The sequence below is a fragment of the Phocoena phocoena genome, chromosome X, assembly GCF_963924675.1.
Source record: "Phocoena phocoena chromosome X, mPhoPho1.1, whole genome shotgun sequence".
Classification (NCBI taxonomy): domain Eukaryota; kingdom Metazoa; phylum Chordata; class Mammalia; order Artiodactyla; family Phocoenidae; genus Phocoena; species Phocoena phocoena.
Window position 1 is genome coordinate 104,958,999 of NC_089240.1, and position 26,033 is coordinate 104,985,031.

General features: G+C 40.1%; 1 protein-coding gene across 4 annotated transcripts in view; it reads right to left on the reverse strand.

The window, feature by feature from the left end:
- TENM1 (teneurin transmembrane protein 1) overlaps positions 1 to 26,033 on the reverse strand; it is a 572,765-nt gene that overhangs the window by 152,658 nt on the left and 394,074 nt on the right. For all 4 annotated transcript variants that reach the window (XM_065900559.1, XM_065900557.1, XM_065900558.1 and 1 more), the window contains 2 exons: positions 19,505 to 19,721; positions 1,719 to 1,838 (listed from right to left, as the gene is read on the reverse strand). In XM_065900559.1, the coding sequence (XP_065756631.1) occupies positions 1,719 to 1,838; positions 19,505 to 19,721 (337 nt within the window). The remainder of the gene's footprint in view (positions 1 to 1,718; positions 1,839 to 19,504; positions 19,722 to 26,033) is intronic.

Genomic DNA, 26,033 nt, shown 5'->3' on the forward strand with positions numbered 1-26,033 from the left:
TACTGCCAGAGGGGACTCTGGCTAATATCTGTCATCTATATAAACCTAGTTCTCACAGTGAGCTCAGTGGGAGGGTCCTGGTATTTTACTTAAGATTAAAAACACAAAAATAACAATAAAAATTGTCATTCTTTAATGCTTTCTGTAAACTGGAAACAGAAAGTTTATAGACTTTTTAGACATCACATTTCTTTTAGGTTATTTTGTGAATATCGAATAACTCACTGAAACCTTTGTACACAAGCTAAAAAACCTAAGGCACATCATTTCTCCATAAGAAGCCAAATGTCCCTGTGGGCATATTCTATTTAAAGAAATAATCCATTTCTCAATTTCTGGCACATGGTTGAGCCTGCTGGCAAGGGAGAGGCCAGTTTTCTGTACCAGCTACTGGTGCGTGAACTACCAAAATTCCATCATTCAATCTAATTGAGAAAAAAGTCCATTTGAATTAGTAGAGAGCTCTGATTATAGAATATTTGAAAGGAAATAGTTTTTATTGCATATATATATATATATATATATATTCAGACTAGATGCTCCCACAGTAGTTCTGCTGAGCTTGTTATAATGAATAGACAGCTCATTACTAATTAGCAATATAATTTACATACAAATAATTCATATAATTTCCTAAAATCTTAAAAAGTTTTTCTTAAATAGGTTTAAAGTCTTCCTTATTATCTTCTTTAACTATTTTTTGTAAGCCTTTTCTTGAGAGGCAGTTGAAAAAATAAATTCAGCATAGCCCAAGTTGAACAATTAACAATTCTGAAGTGGCTAGGACTAATAATAACATCTGATTTTAGGTTCTTGAAATGACATAGTCTCTCACACTGTGATAAAGCTTCAAGGCAATAGGTCTCTTTATATGAGTACTGAAGCGGCTTGTTATCAGTAGGACATTTCAAGGGTAGCCACCTGGAGTCTAGGGTACCTCAAAGCCATCATTACAATGTTCCTGAGAATCATAAATAGGTACCTTTAAGCTGGACACATGGGCCTATTGACTCAAATATTCTAAACGAATGTCTACCTGAAGGATGGCAACAAAAATGTTTTTGTGAGCAAATCCTTTTCCAGGAGGAAAAGATTTAACTAGTGGTCTTGCTTTCCAGGTCTCTGAGAACCTGGGGAAGCCCTTAGAGAACAGCTTGGTGGTTGGTGCTTAAGGTTAAATCACTATGGTTATATAGACACCAAGGGAAATTGGTTAAGCTGGCCATGCTTTTCGACCTGTTATAGCCACTAGTAAAATAGGCAGTCTAGGGAGGACACATTTTTTTTTTCCTTTAATGTCTTAATGTGGTTGAATTGTATACCTTTGGAAGAAACCTTTTGGACAACTTTATCTCTGAAATATTTTGAGGCTATCATGGAAAGAACAGCCTAGGTGTTCAATGCTTCATTACCTGCATCATCTTACTGGATTTTGAATCTGGATTTATAAATGATGAAGGCTTAGATGAAGGCTAGACAACTTTCCACATGGCCAGGGTTTCAGGAAGACTTGACAGTAATAGTACAGGGTTGGTTAGGAGCTAAACTTGGTTTGATTTAGATGGGGAATAGAGGAAATAAATAACACCAATGACTTTTTTAGATACAGCTTGAAGGAAGATGGGCTTATAAACACTGTATCACTTGAGCCCTGGTTTGACTCATGGCTAGAAGTCGGTATTTGGCCCACACAATGATCAGAAGCAATACTGACGTACCTTCCATCTTGCCGGCTGATGGTAAACCCATAATCACTGTGGTGCAAGAAACTAACATTCACCCCTACTAGAGGGGTTCCATCTACAGCCATCACTTGGCCTCGAATCACACAAGCACGCCTGCAACACAAGATCAAAGGCAAATATAAAAGCATGTTGAAACTAGATTCTAGAAGCCAAGTTGGAGAAAGTTTGGAAAACACAGTTCAGTATAACAAAGAAAACAATAATTTCACCAACGAGCAGTAACTTCTAATAACATTTTGGTGACGGTATGAATATCTTTTTTTACCAATAAAAATTGGGATTATACTCAGTATAGTTCTGAATCCTGATTTTTTTTTCTTTTTTGCGGTACGTGGGCCTCTCACTGCTGTGGCCTCTCCCGTTGCGGAGCACAGGCTCTGGACGCGCAGGCTCAGTGGCCATGGCTCACAGGCCCAGCCGCTCCGTGGCATGTGGGATCCTCCCGGACCGGGGCACGAACCCATGTCCCCTGCATCGGCAGGCGGACTCCCAACCACGGCGCCACCAGGGAAGCCCATGAATCCTGATATTTTAAAGTTGGCAGTGTATTATTAACATTGTCCAATGTAATTAGAAATTCCTTAATATATCATTTTGATATTAGATAATATAGCCCTAAAACAGTATTCCTTGTTTAATCCATTCCCTATTTTAGGATATTTAGTTGTTTCTTATTTTTTTCTGCAATGAATTTCTTATTATTTCCTTGGGAGATAGTCCTAGTCATGGAAAGATACTTTTCTCTTATTAAAATTAATTAAAATGAAAATTAGTTAATACATAAATACACTGTAGATGTGACTAAAGTCCCTGCTGACCACCTCCCTCCCAGTTCCTGGTCTTCTCCCCAGAGGTAATGAGCAGTATCATTTTATTGAGGGCATTTTCTATGCATTTACATATATAGGTGTGAACACTTTTAAGGCTCTTAATACATATTGCCAAATTACTTTTTCTGGAAAAATAATTAAAAAAAAAAGTAGACTTAGTTGGGCAAATTTTAACAGTTAAAGTCTGCAAAAGAGACATGGTCCCTGACTATATAGCACCATGTTTCTCTGGCCTGATTGAAATAAAATATTTCAGGAGATTTTCCCTTTAAACAAATGAGTTTCATCTTTGCCAAATAAGAGGATTCCATTAGACTAGCCCTTAACAGAGCTGTCTCCCAGGGACATAGTCCACTAAAACGAGTATACTTTCAGCTCTAGCTTGGCCAACAAGTTGTAACAAAGTTTAGGAGCTTGGCAGTTAAGAAGGCCCAGGGGCAACCCCCAAGCACAGATTTTTCACTTGTCTGTTGTTTTTGAGGTTGGGGGGAAGGGGGTCTCACCAGAGTCCAGTCCTAGCCTTGGCAGCCCTGAGCTCTAGAACGTGCATTTTATAGCTGGAGCTGGTAGGGTTGAAGAGGTTGGGCAGGGTCAATGATTTTTCCTAGGGCGTTAATGTCATTTTTTTCACCAAGTGAGATCAGGGTACCCAGGCAAGCTCAATCTTGGATTAAAAGGGGCCATGTGATTTGGGCAAACATGACTTTCCAAAGTAACCATAATAATTCCACCCTGGCATTATACATTCTTTCAATCAGCAAGTCAAGGCAATGTGTCTAAAGGCTCTTGGCCACAAAGATCGTTCAAGAGAAAAAAAAACTGTGAAAAAGCAAAAGACAGTTACCAGCCAAAGCTTGGGTTATATGTTATAGCCAATAAACATCACTACTAAATTCTACTGCAACCAGAAGAACTGGGATATGTTATACTGATAGGATTTATCCTGCATCACCTAAAGCCTTCCCCCAACACAAACTATAAGCCATTAAGTATTGCACAAAGCTAAGCTAGTATAATTGTTGCTATTAGTGTCTTTATTGAACTCTTCAGACTGACATTCCTAGTTCTGACATAAATTAGTGGGTTTCTTCTTTCCAATGAGCTGTCCATCTTATGAATTCTGTAAATAATGGTTCTGAATGGCATGCAAATGGCACACTGGCACTTGCTTTGCCTTGTCTGATTCTTCCAGTTCCTTTTTGGGGAGATTTTGAAATCCCATTTGTTCTAATAGAGAAGATATTTGAAAGTCACCAAGTTCCGGATTTTGAACTAATCCTGACAGATCTGGTCCCTGGTTCTAAATCCAATGTAACAAGACATGAAAAGAGAAGGATGTCTCTAGTTTTATACAGTGACATTTTGAAGGTCTTTACAAAGCAAAATTTGACAAACTGGGTATAGATTAAGTAGAAACCAGCTGAGAAAATCTCCTGCAAACTACATAGGGATCGGAGCCAGAGGGGCTGAGAAGAAACGTGCATTAGTGAGGCCACCTTCATTTGAAGATCAGTTCAACATTGCTTCCTGAGCCCTATGTGCTGATGGCTTTTGGGGGGGGGGGTGTGGTAGGGGGTAATTATGAACTTGCCAAGGCTTTACCAGTTAACAAGGTGGGCTTTTCAACAATGATGCCTACTTAGGTGGTTGCTGATTCCCTACTGGCGAGACAATTCTACACGCGCTTATTTTATTTGTTCACATTAATCTAGACATTGTGTCTTCCCACAGCTGTACTAGGCTCAGTTATTTTTGTTTTTATTTTGTCAAGCCTAGTTGACATTATTTGCTCATATTTTATGACAGACACAGATCTGTCTCTTCTCTTCGCTGCTCTTTTATTGTCTATACAGCTTATATTTATGAAGGATCCAGGCTGGTGAGTGAAAGTCTCATAAAAGTCATCATTATTCTGTGCACTTCTCTTGTATTCCTCTCTTCCTTCATTCTGTATCTCATTCTGAGTAGACTTGTCTTTTGACTCCTCTTCTCTTTAATATTACTCATATTTTATGAAGCACACAGATTTGTGTGATAACGACTCATCAAAGTCATCATTATTCAAGACATTGTCTACCTGTTCTCATTCATTTCACTCATCATTCATAAATAATGCTCAGACTTGTCTTTCAACTCCCCTACTTTTTTTATTCCTCATATTTTATGATCCACACCAACTTACAGCATATGATAAAGCCCCATAAAACTTATTATTTTACATTTAACAGCATTGAACTCTCTTTGTGACGTATTGGATTTTAAATGTTCTAAGATTCCCTGTATCTTGCTGCATTTGCTTCCATTATTTACACACTCCATGTCATCCATTTTTCACAAGAATAACTCTTAGCTCCTTTCATTCCTGGGTTACTAGTACTTACTATATAATCTTTGACCAACATCAGTCATCCTGCGTCAGTATAAGTTGTCTAAATTTCCGGACAGTATTATTCTTTTTTAATTGGCAGTAACTTGGATTGGCACTGCATGCAGAAACCTAGGGAAAAAATCTTCTCAGGCAAACTCTCCATTTCAAAAAGAATGCTCTCAAGTCTGCTCGCTTCCCCAGGCTACTCGAGCTCCAGATGGCCCTTAGGGAACCTTCAGATATAGTCTTGGCAGATACGGTGTATTGTGCCACTTCATACAGCACAACTGCCACTTTGTGCGCTCCAGCTTCTAAACTCAACTTTCTTCATTAATTGTGGGGGGTAACCTTGTATCTGCTTTATTTTTCCTGATTTACGCAACCACTAAAATATACTTTCTCCCCCATGTACATAATCTGTTTGTTTATGTTTCCAATATCCAAGGTGGCCTGCATAATTCACCTTTTTCCTAGGTGAGATCCTTGCTGAAGTAGTGAGGCATCTATGGCTGGGGTCTGTCTTCAGTCATCCCACAATCTTACTTTCCATGTTTTTTGTCATGCCCAGTTGCGGTGCCTCCCTGTTTCCTGTCCAGCTTCTTCAAATCACCATTTAAGTGAGGCAGTCATACTTGGCCTGTCCTTGGTCTGTCCTGAGGAAACATCTTGAACTCTTAAACTTTTGCCACATGAAAAAGTTCAACGTGAGTCCTAAACCTTTAAGGACCTGTCTTTTCCTGAAACTTTTTCAATTAAGTAACATACGGAACTCTTGTGAACCTTCCAAACTAGATTACAGAAGCTACTGTCTGGACTATCACGAAGCTGGCCCTGCACATGTGTACAGCAGGTATGTGCCCAGTGTGACTGTCTTTTGTGTTGGTTGTGCGTGTGTGTTTGTGTACTCTCAATGGTGGGTACTGCATGCTTTCCATCTTTGTCTGGGGCTCTCCTTCTTTGATCCACAGACTTGGATGGGATATTTTGCTTCCTTGAACCTCTAAAAACAAGGACTTCTCCCTGCTATTGTGGGTTAGAGCAAGATAACTTGAACTTGGATGAACGTGTCCAATGTGACTTTAAAAACATGTATGGGGAAGATCACCCCTCACAAGTGTCTCTTTTCTTCTTCTCTGGATAATACAGGCCAAGCTGTCGACCTGCTGTCCCTATGCTAAAGCAGCAACCTCAGAGGAACTGCTTCTCCCTTTAACTAAATGCTGAATCCTCTAGGTGTTTGGAGCTTGGTTTGAAGAACAGGGCATCTTGGGAAACGCAAGTCAGTACACTTTACCGGGAGCCTTATTTAACTAACAAGCTGCTTGTTAGACAGTTCTGATGCAAAAGGTCTAATTCATTCTGTATTTGCTATTTTCGTGGCATAGTCAAATTATCCCTAGCCTTCAATAAATTCTTGGTTTCATTTTCCTCTTCCCTTCTTTGTTGTCTTTTGTCTTTGGTGTTAAATCTCCAATATTCATTCAACACCTCAGGCAAAAAACATTAACCTCAAGCACAAAAGTTGGTTTGAAAAGCAAGGCTGAAAACTAAATTGCTGAAAGAAGATGTAATTTACTGCATGGTATTTCTGATTAAAATCTTTCGTAAGGAAAATGAGGCTCAAGGGCTAGGGAAGTTATAGCTATTTGCTTTTGTTGCTAACAGGAGCATAAGCAACCTTTGAAGGGTAACATTCAAAATCAAGGACCTGGCCAGCAGGGGATCTAGCAGCAGGTGGACAGGTTAGGTTGTTTTTTCCACAGGAACAGATGAAATCCTTTTCGCAGCTGACAGCTCTGGTCAAGAGATAGCATCGACAAGGACTGGGCTGAGAGAGGCTATGTGAATCCTCTGCTCAGTGGTGTTGGAATCCTGCCCTGTAAATTCCTCTATGAGTTGTCAGTTGGTTCAAATCTCCAAGGGACAGAAACCTGCTGCGTATGAGGTGTGGTTTCATGGTTCTCCTGCCATCTTCTCCGCGGGCTTATTATACCGTAACGTTCCACAGCTGTAGATTGTGTCATTTGGGCTAAATCACTGCTGCTTCTGGGGGCGCTACTGGAATGCAAATACCTCTGAGCGGTTGGGACAAAGGGCTTATGATGCCCTCTTATCCACTGTGGCACACAATGAATAAAGGATCTTCTTTTAAGAGTGTAATTTTGGGACTGTAGTATTGGTCCTCAGTCCTTTCTGGTTATCTTTCTCTCATATACACCAGTGACTCTCAAACTTGATCATGCACCAGAATCACCTGGAAGTCTTGTTAAAACACAGGCTGCCGGGCCTGCCCTCCAGAGTTTCTGATTCACAGGTCTGGAGTGGGGCGTGAGAATTTGCATTTCCTGCAAGTTCCCAAGTGATGTTGATGGTGCTAAAGAGGGAACTTTAGGGAAAGCAAAAACAGTATATACTCAGTCAATTAAGGTATATGAACTCCTGAGGAAGGAGCCAGGAGGCGTAAACCACATGTATAAAGGCAGGCAAGTCACCAACCGGTTCACAATCTCACCATTATGAAATCTGAGGCATGAATTTTTAATACTTCCATACAAACCTCTGGAATAGGGTTTGCAAAACTGCAGTTTGGGGAGTCATGTTGAAACTGTCATGACAAAGTGGTGGTTGGACTACAAGATGAACTGTAGGATCCCTTCAAATCCAGCGATTATGAAATGGAAAAATATGTCTTAACCTGATTTATCTGTCCCAAATAAATGTTAATTTCTTCCCCAGCCCTATTATTCTCATTAGTGCTCATATCTGTGCTATCGCACTTGTCATAGCCTGTCTTGGATGAGAGTTATATGGGTCTGTCTTTCTTATTAGATAGTCACTCCAGGGTAAGGATGGTATGATTTTCCTCTGTCGTTCCCAGTGCCTGGTGTACACAGCATGTGCTCAAGAAAGCTCCACCGAATTTCAACTCAATTTTTTATTTTTATTTTTTTTGCGGTACGCGGGCCTCTCACTGATGCAGCCTCTCCCGCTGCGGAGCACAGGCTCCGGACGTGCAGGCCCAGCAGCCATGGCTTACGGGCCCAGCCGCTCCGCGGCATGTGGGATCTTCCCAGACCGGGGCACGAACCCGTGTCCCCTGCATTGGCAGGCGGACTCTCAACCACTGTGCCACCAGGGAAGCCCCAACGCAAATATTTTTATATGAAGTTGTAAAATACTTCCAGCCTATCCCACAGCACTACTTCAAGGGTTTCAGAGACCACTTTGAGGTTCCTGTGTAACAGTTCATTTATTAGAAGCCAGCATTCTGGATTGTGAATTACGACCTTCTCATCATGAGAGTGTTGTCTGATAATTGACTACTTCAGGGAATTAAATAGTACCCCTGTGATTGGAAAGAATGAATGGCCCTCCTCAAATGCTTAATTTATGAACACTAACCCCATTATTCCTTTATATACAACTATGTAATTACAATTTGGTATTTCATAACTCAAATACATTTGAGGGTTCTAATATTCAGATATTTTGGGGGTTTCCACACGTCACATGCTAGTTTTTTTTTTGATGTATGTTATCTAAGCTGGTACAGTACCATGAAAACATTTACTTCTATAGCATAAACCTGTTTTCATGTTCTGCAAATGCGAATGCAGTGAATGTTCATATGCAAACCCAATAAAATCTCATTAGTTTTTAGTTAAATAGAGCAGGCTGATTTAATCCTACTCAGTTGGTCACTAGCCCAAATAAATAATACCTACCAAATGGGTAACATTAAGAGCAGCTAGGAGCATTACCCATCAACATTCTAGGACTTTGGGAAAGGTGGTGCTATTGCAAATGCAGATAGCTTTTTAAGAAGAATTATTTTCCTCATGGCTAGTGATGTTTCAAGTAAAACAAAATGGGGGCACTCACCCTGAGGTAGGGTGCCTATTTTCCCATCTGCCCTGGTAATTGCTTGTCAAAAGTAGGCTTGCTTTTGATGCCTGAAATCCCCAAAGTAATGGGAAAAAGATCAAGTGTTTTGAAGCAATAAGAAAACTGACAACACGGTCACATTTTCAGGACTGCAGAAGTGCCAGTTTGCTTCATTTAGACACACGATTATTTTTGTCCAGAATTTGAATCCTGAAATATTTGCCCTGGAAGCCCTTGTAACTCTTGAATAGTCTCAAGTTTTATTTTATTTTTTTGGTTGGTTTGTTTTTGTCCTGTTTTCCACATTACTCAAATGGTTTATCTTTGTAATCAGCCTTATGGGGTTTTGTTAACCTCATTAACCTTTCCTGTCACTTCTCTGTGAATCTGCCCTTCAAATAAATGGATAGTCGTTAAATACAGGGCAAGTCTGTCTTGTTGGCTATAGCCTGGCCATGGATTACTCTTCCCTCCAGGAGGAAAAAGTGTGGCCTAACTGTCCACGCCAGTTCTAGCTCTGGCTTGTTAATAATCATCGATGTGACTTTTCCTAAGAAATGGGATTACTCTCAGCCTCCTTTGTTCCTTATGGAAAGTGAGAGTGATAGTTCTTCCCTGTCTTATCCCCAGTCACCTCACAAAGATGCTGTAACAGTAAAGTAACCCAGTAAAGTGACTGTCTTTTGAACTGGACCTTTCAAATTATATTCTATTATGTACCTTATATATATAAAGTATCTATATATATGTAAATACATGTGTTTGTATAAATAAGATATTAAGCACTTACTATGAGTCAGGTACCATGCCAGGCACTTTCCTTATTTTATTTCACTTACCATCAATATAACCCTGAGTAGGTACTACTATTAGCCTGTTTTTAAAAATGAGGAAACACATTCACAGAGGTTAAAAAAAATTGCTCAAGATAACGCAGCTAGTAAGTGGTAGAAATGGTGGACGTCTTTTGACCTGGACTCTAAATGGCCTAAGCTGTAGACTTTTTTTTTTTTTTGGCGTTATGCGGGCCTCTCACTGTTGTGGCCTCAGCCCGTTGTGGAGCACAGGCTCCGGACGCGCAGCCTCAGCGGCCATGGCTCATGGGCCCAGCCGCCCCGCGGCATGTGGGATCTTCCCGGACCAGGGCACGAACCCATGTCCCCCGCATCGGCAGGCGGACTCTCAACCACTGCGCCACCAGGGAAGCCCCAGCTGTAGACTTTTTTAGTCAAGATGTAAATAATGTGGCTACACATGAAAAGAAAGTGCTTTTCATCCACAGGATGTCACTACTCTGTAGACATTTACCAGCTGCTGAGCACTTTCTACGTGCAGGGTGTATGGTGGAGATGCACCACCACAAGATGTCATTTGTTCTTTCTCCCTAGACTTGCATTGACTCTGCCCTCTCCAGGGACAAGGTAAGATGACAGAACTAGCTAGAGTCACTGCAAGCAAATCGTATGGCTGAGAAGTAGGTATTAAGGATTTGATCCTTTCGAATTTCAATCCTAATTGAGCAGTAAGTAAGATAGGTAAAATATTAGAAGACACCTATTCACACCGAGATAAGCTGTAGACAGCTACTGGTACTACTAATCACCATTATTAAGCACCTCAGAACATCTGAGTTTCAAAATATCACAAATAATCAATTGAATAGCTTTTGAAAGATTTGTGCTCAGATTTCTTTGCCCAAGAGCATTTGCAAAGAAGTGAAAGTCACACGTTCCTTCTTTTTTGGTACCTTTAGGTGTTGACTGCTGATTTCAGGAGCTAGCCAGCACTATAAATCTTGGAACCTTCAGCACTTTGTAAGTTTTTAAATGTGTCTTGAACATGTTTCCTGAACTTTAGCATTAGACAAAATAGTTGTCTGAAAATCAGGAGATCCCATCTTCACACACGTAACACCTTTCACATACACGAGATCAAAGTGCTTTATTAGCAAGTAGCAGAATTACTTCTCACTTGGGAAAACTACAGAAGTGATAAGCAAAGGAGGTTGCTTAGGAAAAGCAACATGGGAAGACAGACAGACTCACAAGGAATCATGGCAGAGCCAACCCACTCTTGGGTCCCTTTTCCAAATGTGGGCAGGTTATGTGCAGTGCCTCGCTTTAGAAAGAAAGGTGAACACAAGATAGATTTGCAGGTGCTGATGCCTTAGAAAGAGCTTCCCCCAGTCCTTAGTTTATTCAATTTATTCAGCAATTGTTGCATTGTGTGTTTATCAGCCCCTAGTTGTGTACCTGGCATAATGTCTTTCACATTCTTAAGATTAAAAATACACAAAGATTTGCCATTAGTAAGTATACTTGGAGGTCCTTAACTACTAGATTCATGAAAAAGTTAAACACAAAGCATATGAATTCACAGACTGTGAATGTTAACTCAATGAATGCTTTAATGTTATAATAACATTGCATTTCCTTATAAATCTTCTAAAATATAAGCTTTCCTTACCTCCTCTTTTTCATAATTCCAAATCAGGATGTGGTTTCTACGTATCTGATTTCTTTTAGGGTCAACACTAATTGATGACAATCTGCTATTTTTAAAAATTCTTTTTTTTTTTTTTTTTTTTTGCGGTACGCGGGCCTCTCAGTGTTGTGGCCTCTCCCATTGCGGAGCACAGGCTCCAGACACACAGGCTCAGCGGCCATGGCTCACGGGCCCAGCCGCTCCGCGGCATGTGGGATCTTCCCGGACCGGGGCACGAACCCGCGTCCCCTGCATCGACAGGCAGACTCTCAACCACTGCGCCACCAGGGAAGCCCTTAAAAATTCTTTTCATGACTTAAATGGTCGAGGGCTGTTGCTGATTTCTCTTTCAGAGGCCATTCAGTTTGTCTGAGGTATTCAGTTTTGCTCAATGTATTCCTGAAGGACAGGCACCCCATCCATTTATCAGTAAAACCTGGTACAATAACCAGTATGTAGTAATTCCTTGAGAAAGGTTTGTTCTACCTTTCTGTTTCACACAATGCCACAGAATCTTGATTCAGTGGACCCTAAAAGTGACAGCCAGGCTCTGGATTGTGTGATAAGCTGCTGCAGAAGGGTCCAGGTGGCAGGAAACATTCTTGCCAAGATCATCTAACATATAGATGAATGCTATGAGCTCTCTGCTCTAGTGTCATCTGGCCAGAGAGGATTTCCCAGACCACTCCGTCTAAAATGGTCACTCTCTGTCCCTAAATTTTCTTTATCTCGTTTGACAGTACTTATACCTACCTGACATTTACCCTTTTCATTATTGTCAGTTTTCCTCACTAGACTGTATGGGGAAGGCAATTTGTCTGCTGTAGGCCAGAGCCTAGGACAGTGCCATTACGCGAACCAAGTAAACACTGCCATGTTCATCAATCTCAAGAGTGAAATGATTAATCTTCCCCAATGTGGATTATCTTGAAAGAAACTGTAGGGTCTATCATTACAAATGACGCCAAAGTGTGGTTAAATGGGAATTTTTTTCAGTGTGGTAAATGGGAATTTTTTTGGATGATTGCTTTTTCCCCTTGAATTCATCTGTTTAACACAAACATTTCAAATTGTACTAAAATTATTTATAGGCCCAGATGTCAAAGGATGAAACTTCCTGCAAATAGTTAAGCTGCTCAAAGTCCAAATAAGCTTTGTATTTTTTCTTGCAAGTCATCCAGGAGCCTCCTCAAGCTCACCTGAGTCAATTAGTCCCATCCCTGAGTTTCTGCTGAAAACTTCCAGGTCAGTCTCACTTCTGTAATTGTTTAATGACTTGGTCTCATTTGCTAGAATACCTTGTCTTACATCCATTACGGTTACCTGACTGCTTCATCAAAGCAGTCGAATTTGGGACCCTGAGTTGATGAACCCCAAGCTCCCTGATGTTCCATTATCCACAGAATTTATTGCAATTTGTAATTCATTTAACTCTTTATGTATCTACTTGATGCTTTGACTGCTTCTACCACTAGAATGTAAAGGGAGTTCTGTGAATAAGGGGACTCTGTTTCTTTTGTTTACCTCCATCTGCACAGTTCCTGGCACAGAGTGGGTGACTCAAGAAATATCTGTTGAATAAATGAGTGAATACATATCCTCATCACTTTATAAAAATGAGTTGATAGGAGGATATTAGATTACATTAGAGACAGCAGAGGACTTTGGTATCTCTTGTAGAGAAATTTAGAGTTCTCAGTTACTCTGGAAATACTAATATTTCAATAAAATGTACATTTTAAAAAACAGGAATCTGTATCGGTCAAGTATGGTTATTCTTAAGTCTTCATCAAATCCGAGATCAACAGCAATGATCATCTTCCTGCAACCTTCGCCTTAACCTCATTCTTGATTTAATAACTCATTTTGCCATTCACAGGATTTCAAATGGTATACGTTCCCAGATCAATTAAGCGCAGAAAGGCATAATTTATTAAACAAGTTATGATAGTAATCATGGCTGTTGCCAGGTATCATGAATAATCAGGTGCATGAATCAAGATTTCGTTACTGAATGGGGTATAGTAAAGGAAGGGAAGGACTTGGGTAGGTAAAGGGTTTGCCAAGAATACCATGCTCAAGGCATTTGCGGTACCTCAATTAGTTTTGGGGTGCTTGTCTTTGGTTTTCTCACGAGCTGGAACAGCAAAGTGAGCCAGTTCACAGCAGTATTCCTATGACTTCCTGATATTGCTCCTTATTTTCTAATTTTTCCTTGGTTTCAAATTTTGATTATCTAGCCCACTGAAGGCAGAGAGGATTATTGATGCCTACACAAAGTTATAAATGATGTCAATTATGGACAGGCTCTGGCAGTGGTGGAATGTCTCATAAGTTTAAAAAAAAGAGTAATTACTTTGCTACTGTTATATAATCACTTCATCTTTTATGAATTTGTTCCTGTGCTATTTGGAGAACAGTAATCTTACCTTTAGGCTGCTTCTACATTTGGGAATTGACTTATTTGAGGTCCTAATATCTGTGTGTTCTAGGCAACCAAAAAGAGTTTTTCATTAGCAAATATGAGAAGAGCACTTCAATATCACTACAACTAAGCCACTCACTCATTCACTCATTTTCTTACCAATTTTCTGCCAGATGCTGTGTTCGGATCTGGGGATACAGTGGTATGGCAGATTAAGGATGGCCACGAATTCTTTGATACTTCTCTCTGCTAGAGGTAGGATTTATGACCCTCCCTTTGAATCTGGACAAGCTCTGTGACTACTTTGATAAACAGTATATAACACAAGGGACACTGGGACAATTTCTGGACCCAGGCCTTAAGAGACTGGTATCTTATTGTTTCCTGTCTCTTGGAACGTTACCTCTTGGAGCCCTGAGCCATCATATAAGAGCTCTGACAAATTCGAGACTGGCTGCCATGCCCATAGGAAACCCAAGTAGAGAGGCTGTAGGTAGAAAGAGGGATTCCTGGCTGCTGTCCAGCTGTTCCAGCCCCCAGCTATTTGAGTTATACCAGCTGAGAGCCCAAATATCATGGAGAAAAGAGAAGTCATCCTGGCCATACCCTGTAAGAATTTCTGTCTTTTTTCCCTACCCGGGAAAAGAAAAGAAAAGAAAAGAAAAGAAAAGAAAAGAAAAGAAAAGAAAAGAAAAGAAAAGAAAAGAAAAGAAAAGAAAAGAAAAGAAAAGAAAAGAAAAGAGAAGAGAAGAGAAGAGAAGAGAAGAGAAGAGAAGAGAAGAGAAGAGAAGAGAAGAGAAGAGAAGAGAAAAGAAAAGAAAAGAAAAGAAAAGAAAAGAAAAGAAAAGAAAAGAAAAGAAAAGAAAAGGGAAGGGAAGGGAAGGGAAGGGGAGGGAAGGGGAGGGAAGGGGAGGGAAGGGGAGGGAAGGGGAGGGAAGGGGAGGGAAGGGGAGGGAAGGGGAGGGGAGGGAAGAAAAGAATTTCTTTTTTCTAACCCACAGAATCATGAAATGTAATCATAATAAATTGTTTTAATCCGTTATGTTCTGGAGTAGTTTGCTACACAGTGATAGATAATCAAAACAGGGAGAGAACAAATCAGACTTGATCCTTGTCCTCAAAGAACTTAGATCTTAGCAATGAGGACAGTTCAGAACTTAAATATTGCACCTCCCAGTGTGGAGCAAGAAACTGAAATACAGCAACTTCACAGAAAGTTAGCACTAGAAGAAACCTATCACCCTGCTCAACCTCTTCATTTTGTAGCGTGTTAACAGTGCTGTCATGTGCTTAGTGCTGGATTAAGTTTGGTCCCAACTCTAGAACTTTTCAACTAAGGCTAGGGATCCCACCAGGAGCAGGCACAAGAGGCAGCCACACCCACACCCAGCAGCATTGCTGCAAAGTTTTAGATCTTTAAATTGTTCTTAAAACTTACTCTAAGTGACAAACAATCGTCAAATGCCTCTCAACATACACATCTTTCTCATAGAAAGTGGACATTTTGCTTCTACTATGGTGGGACCTGGGGGTTTATTACTCTAAGATGTGAGGCAGAATGTACATCAACTTATTCATGAGGTGTCCACAGGTCCCCCAGTGAACTAAGGGGGGAGATATCCTTCCATTAATGTGGTTTTTAGTTTATGTTCGGTCACTTTTTAAACCAACACAGCAAAGGTTCAAAAATTAAGTAAAGAGTTAAGATTGGATTTTTAAAGACTCTCAGGGAAACAGATCAGAAAGAAAAAAAACGAACACTTGTGGCCTTTCCATGAAAAGCTATAGAAGCTGTGTAGTCCAGAGGTTACGAACTCAAAGGCCAGCAGGGCCAGGCAGGACCTTGAAAGCGAGGGAAGTGAGTCAGGTGCAAGGGAAACAGTGAATGGTGAGCTAGAGAGGCATGTCATAGTCATTCCAGAGGGGTAACTGGCCCTCAGCTCTGGATGGCCTCTACCAGAGATGTCAAGCTTTGTCAATTTTCTAGAGAAGGAACACATTCCAATTTTTATGTTAGATCTCTTAGTTTCTAAATGTTGGGCCAAACAAAATACATCTGTGGGCTGATATTAAGCAATGCCTGATGTAGACACTTGACATGGATTGATGTGGGGATCAGCCTCTCGTGGCTACAAAACAGACAAATGAGTTTGGCCAGACCTTGCTGTCAGCGGTTGCAGTAACCCCGGTAGGATTTTGTTTTTTAAATGCACTTCTCCATTAGTGATGATGAGTGAAATGTCCGGCTTTGCAAATTACTGCTGTCGTTTAGTTTAATGTACTCTTGTTTTTACATATTTATAAAAACCTTTTACATTATTAATAGTGATTAAATGCTTAGACACTGAAGATCAATAATGCTTCTGTTCACCTATTTACATTATTAAAAAGTAATAAGTCATACAGGGCACGTAGAATATGTGGTTTACTTTGTAGTCATGTTTGGAGTTGACTGAAAACAAGAAACTCAGGCTACAGGGTAAAATGTATTTAAGGAAAAAATGGTAACTGACTTGGGCTTGCTGGAGACTCTACCATGGGCAAGTGGCATGTTCCCAGTGACATTACACCATCAGGGACACAGGAGGGCTAATGTTCCATGTGCTCTCACATGCCAGTGCAGCAAACTCAGAACAAGGAAGGCTAGTCTCACTTGGATGCACAAGGATGCACAGTTATTTAACCTTTATCTGTCCTTGCAACAGTCAGTCACCTATATGCCACCATCTTTAGCTCAAAGGCCTCTGATGGTGGCAACACTCAGCAGCAAGTCCTCCATGCGGGTCACATTTTGCCAGTAGGCAAATGAGCCCCTTGGCAATGCCTTCTTCATCCACCTACTCAGCTATCACTCAATTATGTGGCAAAAGCCAAAGAGGAGAATGGTTCCCCTGATTATAGTACCTAAGTGTTCTAGATCTGTCTGAGGAGAGCAACCCCACAGTCACAGACGGATAAGGGTCGTAAGTCTTCAGCAAAGCTTTCTAAGTAGCCAAAGTGGCTTAGCATAGTGGTTTAGAGGTCAGGCTCTCAGTATGAACCTGCTTGGTTCCAAATCCTGGCTCTGACACGCACTGGCTGTGACCTTGGGCAAGTGACTCACTTGAAATCTCAGTTCTTGTTTTCTCACCTGAAAAGTGGGGATCATAATGGTGCCTACCATATCGGGTTTTTGTAAGGATTAAATGAGATAACACATGTAAAAGCGTAGTAAGAGACCTGACACATAAGAAGTGGTTAATAACAATTTAAACGTAGCAAAAGGCCTGTTCTACCAGTTGTTCAAAAGTGTTCTTCTACCAAGAAGCTCATTACCATTGACTCGGAGTTTGTAAATAATGTCACTGAAATGTGTTAAAATGAGCTGGATTTTACAAGATCGCTCGGTTTCTAAGTTTCTTGTGTTAACCCAGATGTCATTCATCCAGTAAAAATGAGATCTGAGTCACTAGGCTCAGGACAAGTTGAAATGGGACAAGTTGAAACGGGGCAGCAGTGGTATAACAGAAAGATTATAAGAGTTGCTACAAAGAAACTTGCTGGCTGTGTGATGTTGGGCAAGTTATTTAATCTCTCTGAAGCTCAATTCCCTCACATATAAAATGCACCAAGACAATACCTACTTCACAGGGATACTGTGAGGAGAAGATGAAATAATGTATGTTTGAGAGCTGCACAAACTAAAAAGTACTATGGAGATGTAAGAGCTTGTACCTATTATTACTTATACTCTACATGATCAGAATTGGATTGATTTTATCCAGAGATAACCCGAATAACACTGTATGCATTGATTTTTTAAAGGAAATATAGTTACATTGCTTGTCCTCAACCGTTTCCCTTGGAAAAGGCCTGCACCTTTTCTGACAGATTAGACACGTGTGTCAGAGCGGAGACCACTGGAAGAAGGAGTCGTTCTGAATTCAAATGTGACTTACAGGCCAAATGATAACTTGGAGCCTTTTACAAAAGAATGAGGAAAACTCAATCAAACCAGGAGGAGGAGAAGGGCATTAAGTACCACAAGTAATAGGCTTGTTCACTCTGTGAGTGGCTGGCAACGCTGCTGAAGCATGAAGCTGAACCGCAGGGGCTGGAGTTTCCCTTCACTTTTCTAAGTTTATTGCTCAAACGCCCTCCTCTGGATCACAATGACTTGGTTCCTGTCTCTCTCAGGTCCCGACTTTCTCCCTTTACTTGAGTTCAGTGAGTCATTTAATACATACCTCCGTGTCATGGCGGTGGTCATTTCATTTACCTATTTTTTTTTCTTTTGGACTGACTTTTCCTTAAGCATGAATAATGCTTTTTGTTTCCTTTGTTCGTCTGGTGTGCAATAAGTAAGGCTTCACTATCTCAAGAATTACTTTGACTACAGCCATTTGAAATTACCCCAGAGTTGTTAATGAGCTGGGGGAAATACTTCAAAATGGGGATGACTGAGTCTCTTGGGAGAAGGCAAACTTTGACTAGATCCCCTGGCAGAAAAGGCCTTCCTTGTGATGCATTGGCAGTTGGTTTGGGGTTCTGTCAAAGATTTAAAAGGTTAGAACGGCACATAATAAACATAATGAGAAAGTTTTAAGTTTCACTAACAGTTCTAGTGTACAATCTGTGAGAAGGATGCTGAGTGTTTTAAATTTCCACGCACATCACTTTTTTTCCCTTTCCTAGTGTGTATGGGTCAAGATTGAGTTGTGATTTTCTTAGATTATCACTCATGTCAATATAAACTCTTGACCGAGTTTTTCCTGGGGCCTGATAACACCCACCAGGATGCAACTGAGTGGGTGGGATGTAGACAGGAGCTCCTGGACAAATACTTTCCAAGTTTTTTTTTTTTTTAATTTCTGTTTGTAATAGTCTAGAAGCTAGTGAAATATGAGAAACAGTCAGAGTGAAGGGAAGAGTTTATATTCCATGCTTGGGGGAGTATTTTTCTCTTTCTTCCTTTGGTCCTTGTTGTGTCTGAAGTGAACCTGCAGCTGCCACAGCCATCTTGCTACCAACCTAAGAATGAAGCTTATGCTGAAGATGGTAGAATAGAGAAATGGAAAGGACCTGGGGCCTAGATGATGTTACTGAACCCTTAGGTCAGCCAACCCCCAAGCCCAACTGCTGGACTTTCTATTCTGAGAGATAAACATCCTTATAGTTTAATAACAATATTTAAACATGTTGAATTGTGGCATGAACAAGGCACGAACATTTTTAAGAGATCAGAAATGTTGACTTCAGTGACTTACTTATATCTAGTGCTAATGACTAAAATATATCATTGCTGAAGATGAAGCTGAGAAGAACAAGCAAATTCATGTTATTACACTTCAAATAAGTAAGTTAGTGTTTTAAAATTTCTTCATCTTATGGGTTGGACTTCGGCCTCAGGTCTTTAGTGACAATTCACGCATTTGAGCTTGCCTAGAAGACAGATTTTCACAAGTCTTGCATTTCACATTGGGACATCAGACTCACCCAACTCTTTCATATGGAAACATTTTACACCATGGAATAAAACTTAAAATTTGGCTTTTGAAATTCAAGAATTTTTTAAGGGATCAATCCAAAAGCTGAACAATAAATTTGTAAATTATACTTCTGTTTTTGTCATTAAAAGCCCCATTTATACTTTACTACGAATAATACACATCATGTGTTGTGTGTGTGTGTGTGTGTGTGTGTGTGTGTGTGCGCGTGTATCTTCCTTTCACGGTTAAGGAAAAACATGACCACTGTTCATTAAGGAATAGAATAAATACACATATACCTGCTGTCAAATGAGATCTCTGGAGGAATGACATGAGTACTGTCCTTGCCAATGAGGAATTTGATTCGATCATAGAAGAGTCTTGAAGTGTGCTGAGAGAAGAGCGGTTGGCTTTGCTGAATGAGGTCAAGAGGATCTGGTGAGCCTTGGCAGAGAGGACTTACATAACAGTTGCTTTGTTGACAACAATCGGGGTCCACACAGTCAGTCAACCCATCTGAAAAGAAATTTAGTGTCAAGAGAAACAACATAGTTAATAACATGCACGAATGGAGAAATATCTAGAATACAGCCAAAGGTAATGGTCCACATTTTGAGTTTAGAATCTATTAAATTCACATGTCTCTCATGAATTATCACCCACTCTGAATTTACATGGCACATCAGTGAAATTCAAACTATTTTGTTCATAAATCTTTCCTGAATCCTCCAGCAGTACTACATTGTTTAGCATTTGAAGAGAGTATTCTGTTAGTTATCACTCTTTTGAAGTTTCTTTCTTCCTCCGCAAGACCATTCCTCTGGGATTGCAACTATTTCTTATAATTTTTTTGAATTTCTCACATCATGTACATTTATGAACACATAATTAACAAATGCTTGCCAACCTGAATTTGTATTTTTAAAAGATTCTCCCAATATACTTGTCTATTCCTAATTCCCACAATAGAAGCTGGTATTCTGATGGTGACAAAGTGTCTAAAGCAGGGCAGTGATTTTCAAATGTGTAGTCAATTAGCTGGGGAGTTTATTAAATTTGTATATTCTTGAGTCCCGCCTATTGAAGCAGAATTTCTTCAGAGCCCAGGATTATGCCATATTTAATCTGAGTGATTCCGAAGCATACTAAATTTTCAGAACCACTTTTTTAGGACTCTGTAGAAGTGACTAGAGCTTACTTGTTCCTAACTGCAGTTATTTGAAGCAAATACTAAGAAATTTCCAGTATATAGTGATGAATGGCTCTCTTTCATTTCCTAGGCCTTCACCATTTACTCCAGACTCCTGAATCCATGGTTGTTCCAACAAATAAATCACATAAAAGCTTCATTCTTTGGTAGAGGAATGATGTGGGACACAGGGGTTACAGGAGGAGGGGAGACTGTTGAGAACCTGATATAGTTGTCCCTCGGTATCTGAGGGTGATTGGTCCCAGGATGCCCGCGGATACCCAAATCCGAAGATGCTCAAGTCCCTTATATAAAATGGCACAGTATTTGCACATAACCTACGCATATCCTCCCGTATACTTTAAATCATCTCTAGATTACTTATAGTACCTAATACAACGTAAATACCACGTACATAGTTGTAAATACAATGTAAATGCTATGTAAATAGTTATGAGGCACGCGCCAAATTAAAGTTTTGCTTTTAGGAACTTTCTAGAATTCTTTTTTTTCCAAATATTTTTCATCTGTGGTTGGCTGGATCCAAGGATGCAGAACCTGAGGATACGAAGGTCTGACTGTAGGTGCACAACACTGTGTTAGGTGCTTGGGGAAGGAAAGAGGTAAAAAAGAACCCTTTCCCTGTTTTTAGGAGCTCAGAACTTAGGAGGAATAGGTGCATAAAACAGCTGACTCTTACACTAGTTAAACCTGCAATAAGTGTTATAAGAATTACGTGCAAAGAGAAGGGGTTGGAGTGATTATATGAGCATATGGACACTTCATTCCACACCCAATAAGCAAAAAAAAAAAAAAAAGTTAAAGCCCTTCCATGGTCCTTAAAGCAGACCAATAGCTCTAATTCAGATTTTTTGTTTGTTTGTTTTGCGGTACACGGGCCTCTCACTGCTGTGGCCTCTCCCGTTGCGGAGCACACGCTCCGGATGCGCAGGCTCAGCGGCCATGGCTCACGGGCCCAGCCGCTCCGCGGCATGTGGGATCTTCCCGGACCGGGGCACGAACCCTCGTCCCCTACATGGGCAGGCGGACTCTCAACCACTGCGCCACCAGGGAAGCCCTAATTCAGATGTTTAACAAGGGTAAATATAAAGATGCTCATATTCTTGGCTTGCAGTGGAATAGGGAGGTTCAGATGGATCACCCGCTCCTTAAGGCTGATGATGAAAGTTACTGGCACCGGTTTCACGCGGCTCTTTTGCTCGCTCTCTCTCCTTTACATGGCTGCCCCTGTTGAGCTGGAGGGGGAAGTACCACAGCTGGGGGCAATGAAAGTCAGGAACACCAAGAGAGCAGGCGTTTGGAACAGTAGCCCTAGGGCACCCTGGAAATATTCTTCCCCACATGAGGTCCTTTCAAATTCCCTGTACCATAGACACTACTTTGATTTAAAATGCAGTTTGCTGCTTTCTGGCCTCTACCTTGTTTGTTCAGTGTAGTTCTGCCCCTGATTTTTACTTCTCTGTATATATATTTCTTTTTCACTGATGAATAACTTTTGTGTGCATTCGTTTCCCTAAGAAGTTCCCTTCTGCTCCCCTTTCTCCCCTCATTCAGCAAATTACATTAACAGATTTTCTATAGATTTTAGATGCCACTATCACCTCTCTCTCCAATACATTGTTCTCAGCCTCCTATTAGCACATTATCTCTTTACTCTGCCAATTAAACATCTGGATGTGCTGGAAAGCTGGCAAAAATATCAATCTGATTTAAACAGTTTTCTGATGTCTGGAATTGATGCATAATATACTAAACAATGAAAAACTGCTTTTCAGATGGCCAGTCACCTTTATCTTTCAATCGGCAGCAAGTGCAGTAGTAATAATCAGATTGGGCATTCACAGGTTTCGACCTGTCAACCACACAATTCTAACTTATTTTTGAAAAGAAATAGATTTTAAATAAATAGTAATGCCCCAACGATCTTCAAAACCGGATTCCAAAACTGAACACAGAGCCAATTCAAAATTGGGACTCACATTCTCATCTAGTTATGTGCTATAAATTCCAAGTTAATGTTTCATATTCACTAATTGCCTATTATACAGGGCTGACCCTGTAAGACCTCTGTTTTCTGAGAACAGCAAGACTTCTGTTGAATCTAGAAAGGCTGCAGGCAAGCAGACCAATAATGGTATGCAACCCCGAATTATAATTTATAGGTAAGCCCAGTACATGGGCAAAGATCTACTTACCAATTATCACACTGGATAACACTCCATACAGTATGTCTAGACTGTTACAAAGAAGTGCAAATGATATCACACTGCTTGTGTGGGTTTCCTTTTTTCTTTTTTCTTTTTCTTTTTTTTTTGGCTGTTAATGGTTCTTTTATCACCCTGAATTGGAAGCTGTGGCACCCTTGACAGCCAGGCTCAAGGTGTCAGATATGGACATATCAAATGTTAGCTTATTTTACTTTTAGGGCCTGTTCCCTTTAAAGGAATAAAAATAAAAGCTAGCAAAATAAAAGGGAGGTTAAATTGTCTTGAAGGACTAAACAGGGCATTCACTGGTCCTAGCTTTGCCAGCCAGTTAGGGACTATGCCAGCTGGCTCAGTTGGGGTTGATGAAGGTCAAGGACACTAGTTTCTTCTGTACATGATCAAGTCACTCACTATTAAACTTTTACCTACTAGATGTATGCCCTTGGTTGAAAGCAGGATTGGACAAGGGAATATGAACAATATAGGGAAAACCCACGTTTTCCTAATCCTTAAAATGAATTTACAAATATATATCCTCTTAGGGACAGCACCCATATTATCACCTTGATAAAAACGGACAGCTAGTTCCATGGCAGGCTATCCAAAAGGATTTGGCACCACGTATAGATTAGTTAATATTTGTCAGGTATGGCACTAGGTACATCCTCATGTAGTATTTTAACTAAATCCTTGTGACAACCCTGTTAGGTAGACATTCTCATCTCCATTTTACAAATAAAGGGAAGGGAAGCTGAACGTGGTTGGAAGAAATATGGGAGTCATATTAACACCCAGCGCTCTGACTACAAATCACACGTCCAACATCACCATCCAAGAGGTATGACTAGTACTACTGACCTAGGCTGTAAGACCTCCAAGTGACTGATCAATGTAGGATTCAGAACACATGAAGTGGTTAAGGTGAAAGAATCAGACGACTTTGATTCTAATCTTGACTTTGCCACTTACAATGTACACGATCCTGGACAAATCAGTGCAACTCCTGGATTCTCAGTTTCCTCATCTACTAGATGGGATGAGTAGAACTGTTGTAAGGATCACATGCTCTCATAATCATATCAGCATCGTGCTTAGAGTTTAGTAGCTAGCACTCTCGGTAAATGTTAGCTCTTGCCATTAACCAAATTATAGACTGTACAGGCTACAAGGAGTCTAGGGATAGAGTCCTGGGGTAGATGCCAATGGTCTGCAGTGGCAGCTGAAAATGTTCAGACTCGCTTTTATTTAAGTTGCCTTATCACTGGCCAGAGGGCAGTTAACTTTTCTGTAGCATATTCAGGTCGTTAGAATGTGTTCATTTTGTGAACTCTGCTTGGTTAGGTTGTCAGATAGGTAGGAATCTATGTGGCTCTAAACAGACACTAATGCTACAGTAAATCTTTATTCATTGAATTTCACAAATTCAGAATTTGTTATCATTTGGACAGGGGCTGGACTGAAGCTTAACCTTTTCAGCATCGATAGAATAGAGCGTCTACCAAGCAAATTAATAGTGAAAAAGAAATTGAAGGGCTGATCATTCCAGTGATTCAGTTGAACAAAATCTTCTCGGGCATTTTAGAAACCTACAAACAATGGACTCATTACAAATCACTCATAAATTTTTACTAAAGCAGGCCCTCTACTAGGCACTCCTGGTAGCTTAGTTGTTGTCATTATATGCATTGAAGGTAATAGGACTGTATTTCCTTTGGAAATAGTCTCTAATTCATCTTTTTTCATTTATTCAGGCTGACTTTCACCCTAGTATTTTGCTGTATTGGTAAAAAGAAAGTGGGAGAAGTTCAAGTGCACTTAGTACTGGAACTGCCCAAATCATTGTTATTGCTATAACCTATACATTTACTTTTTCTGCATCAGGAAAGTAAATTGTTTATATGCCACTAATGTTCACGTCCTCCCCACCTGCCATCAATGGCTTCCCAAATTGCTCAGAATAAAAGCCTGTGTCCTGACCAAGACCTACTTCCTCACAGTCTGGTTCTTTACCGTCTCTCTCTTACCTCTCTGACCTTACCTCCCATTACCGTATCCCACAACCCCCTTCCCCACTGTTCCTACGCCTGGAATCTTCTTTTCTCCAATGTCAGTATGGCTCACCCCTCACCTCCTTTGAGTCTTTACTCAATTGCCACCTTCTCAGTAAGGCTTCCTCTGGCCACGTTATTTAAAATGCCACCTCTGTCGCACACTCCCTATCCTTTTTTAACCTGCTTAAAAAACAATTTCTCCATAACACTTACCACCTTCTATCAGACTATTTAAAAAAATTTTTAGTTTATTGTCTGCCTCTCAAAACTAGAATATAAGATCCATGGAACACAGAGTTAGTCTTTTTTATTCATTGCTATTTCCTCAATGACTAGAATAGTGCCTGACCCCAAGTAAGCTTTCAATAAATATTTATTGAATGAATAAATGGATGTCCTAGAAGTCCTATTTTTTAGGACATTTATAAATGCACCTAGAGATTAATAAATGTTCAATGAATGCATCAAAATATGTTAAGTTACAAATGGATTCTTCATTGATACCACATCTTTACCACACACTTTATATTACTGTATTTCAAACACTCTCATTCATTTTCACCACTACAAAGTAGGAAGATGTCAAGTACTACTAGTCTTAGTCGATAAATAATGTGACAGATCCATTATAGAGGGGTTAACTGAGTTATAGAGTTTAGATGTTCCAACTTCCACTCGTATCTGGAATCACTTGGCAGTTTAGGCTCTCATAACTAAGTGATGATCTTCTAATAAATGGGTTCCTTGGAAATGAGGGGGGTATGGTCAGAAGAGAATAATTAGGAATATGCTTTCTGTTGCCAGGTCTTTTTTCCCAGCCAAATCTTAAAAGTAAATGCAGAGAGGGGCCCTTAAACAGAGCAAATGTTACCAATTCATTGCTCCTTCTATTTCATTTTCCTATTTATTAAACCCTGCAGCATGCTGGTGACATTCAAAACATGAGGCTTATTGATCCATGAGCTTATATGTGTTCATAATTCACCCATGGTGCTGATTTCTAGATCTAGAAACACTGCATCATAAAACAGCCTTGCAAATAGCTATTGTTCTTAATGAATGGTGACTTGTTATGAAGAATGATTCCTGGAAGATCATTCTCTTTTAGGCAATTAACTTATTGATTTTACCAATGAATATGAATATAGACCACCGGAAGAGTTTATATAAGAGAAGCTTGGACAAACATGTGACAAACACTTAAAAGATCAGGGGGAAAAAGAGTGTTTTGATTAAACACTCTTATTGTACATCTTTTTAACCTCCGTGACAATCATTCCACAGTATCAGAAGTCACCTTCCTTCCTCTATGACTTGAGGGACTAAACTGTAATCTTTGATAGCTGAAGATCTTTTAAAA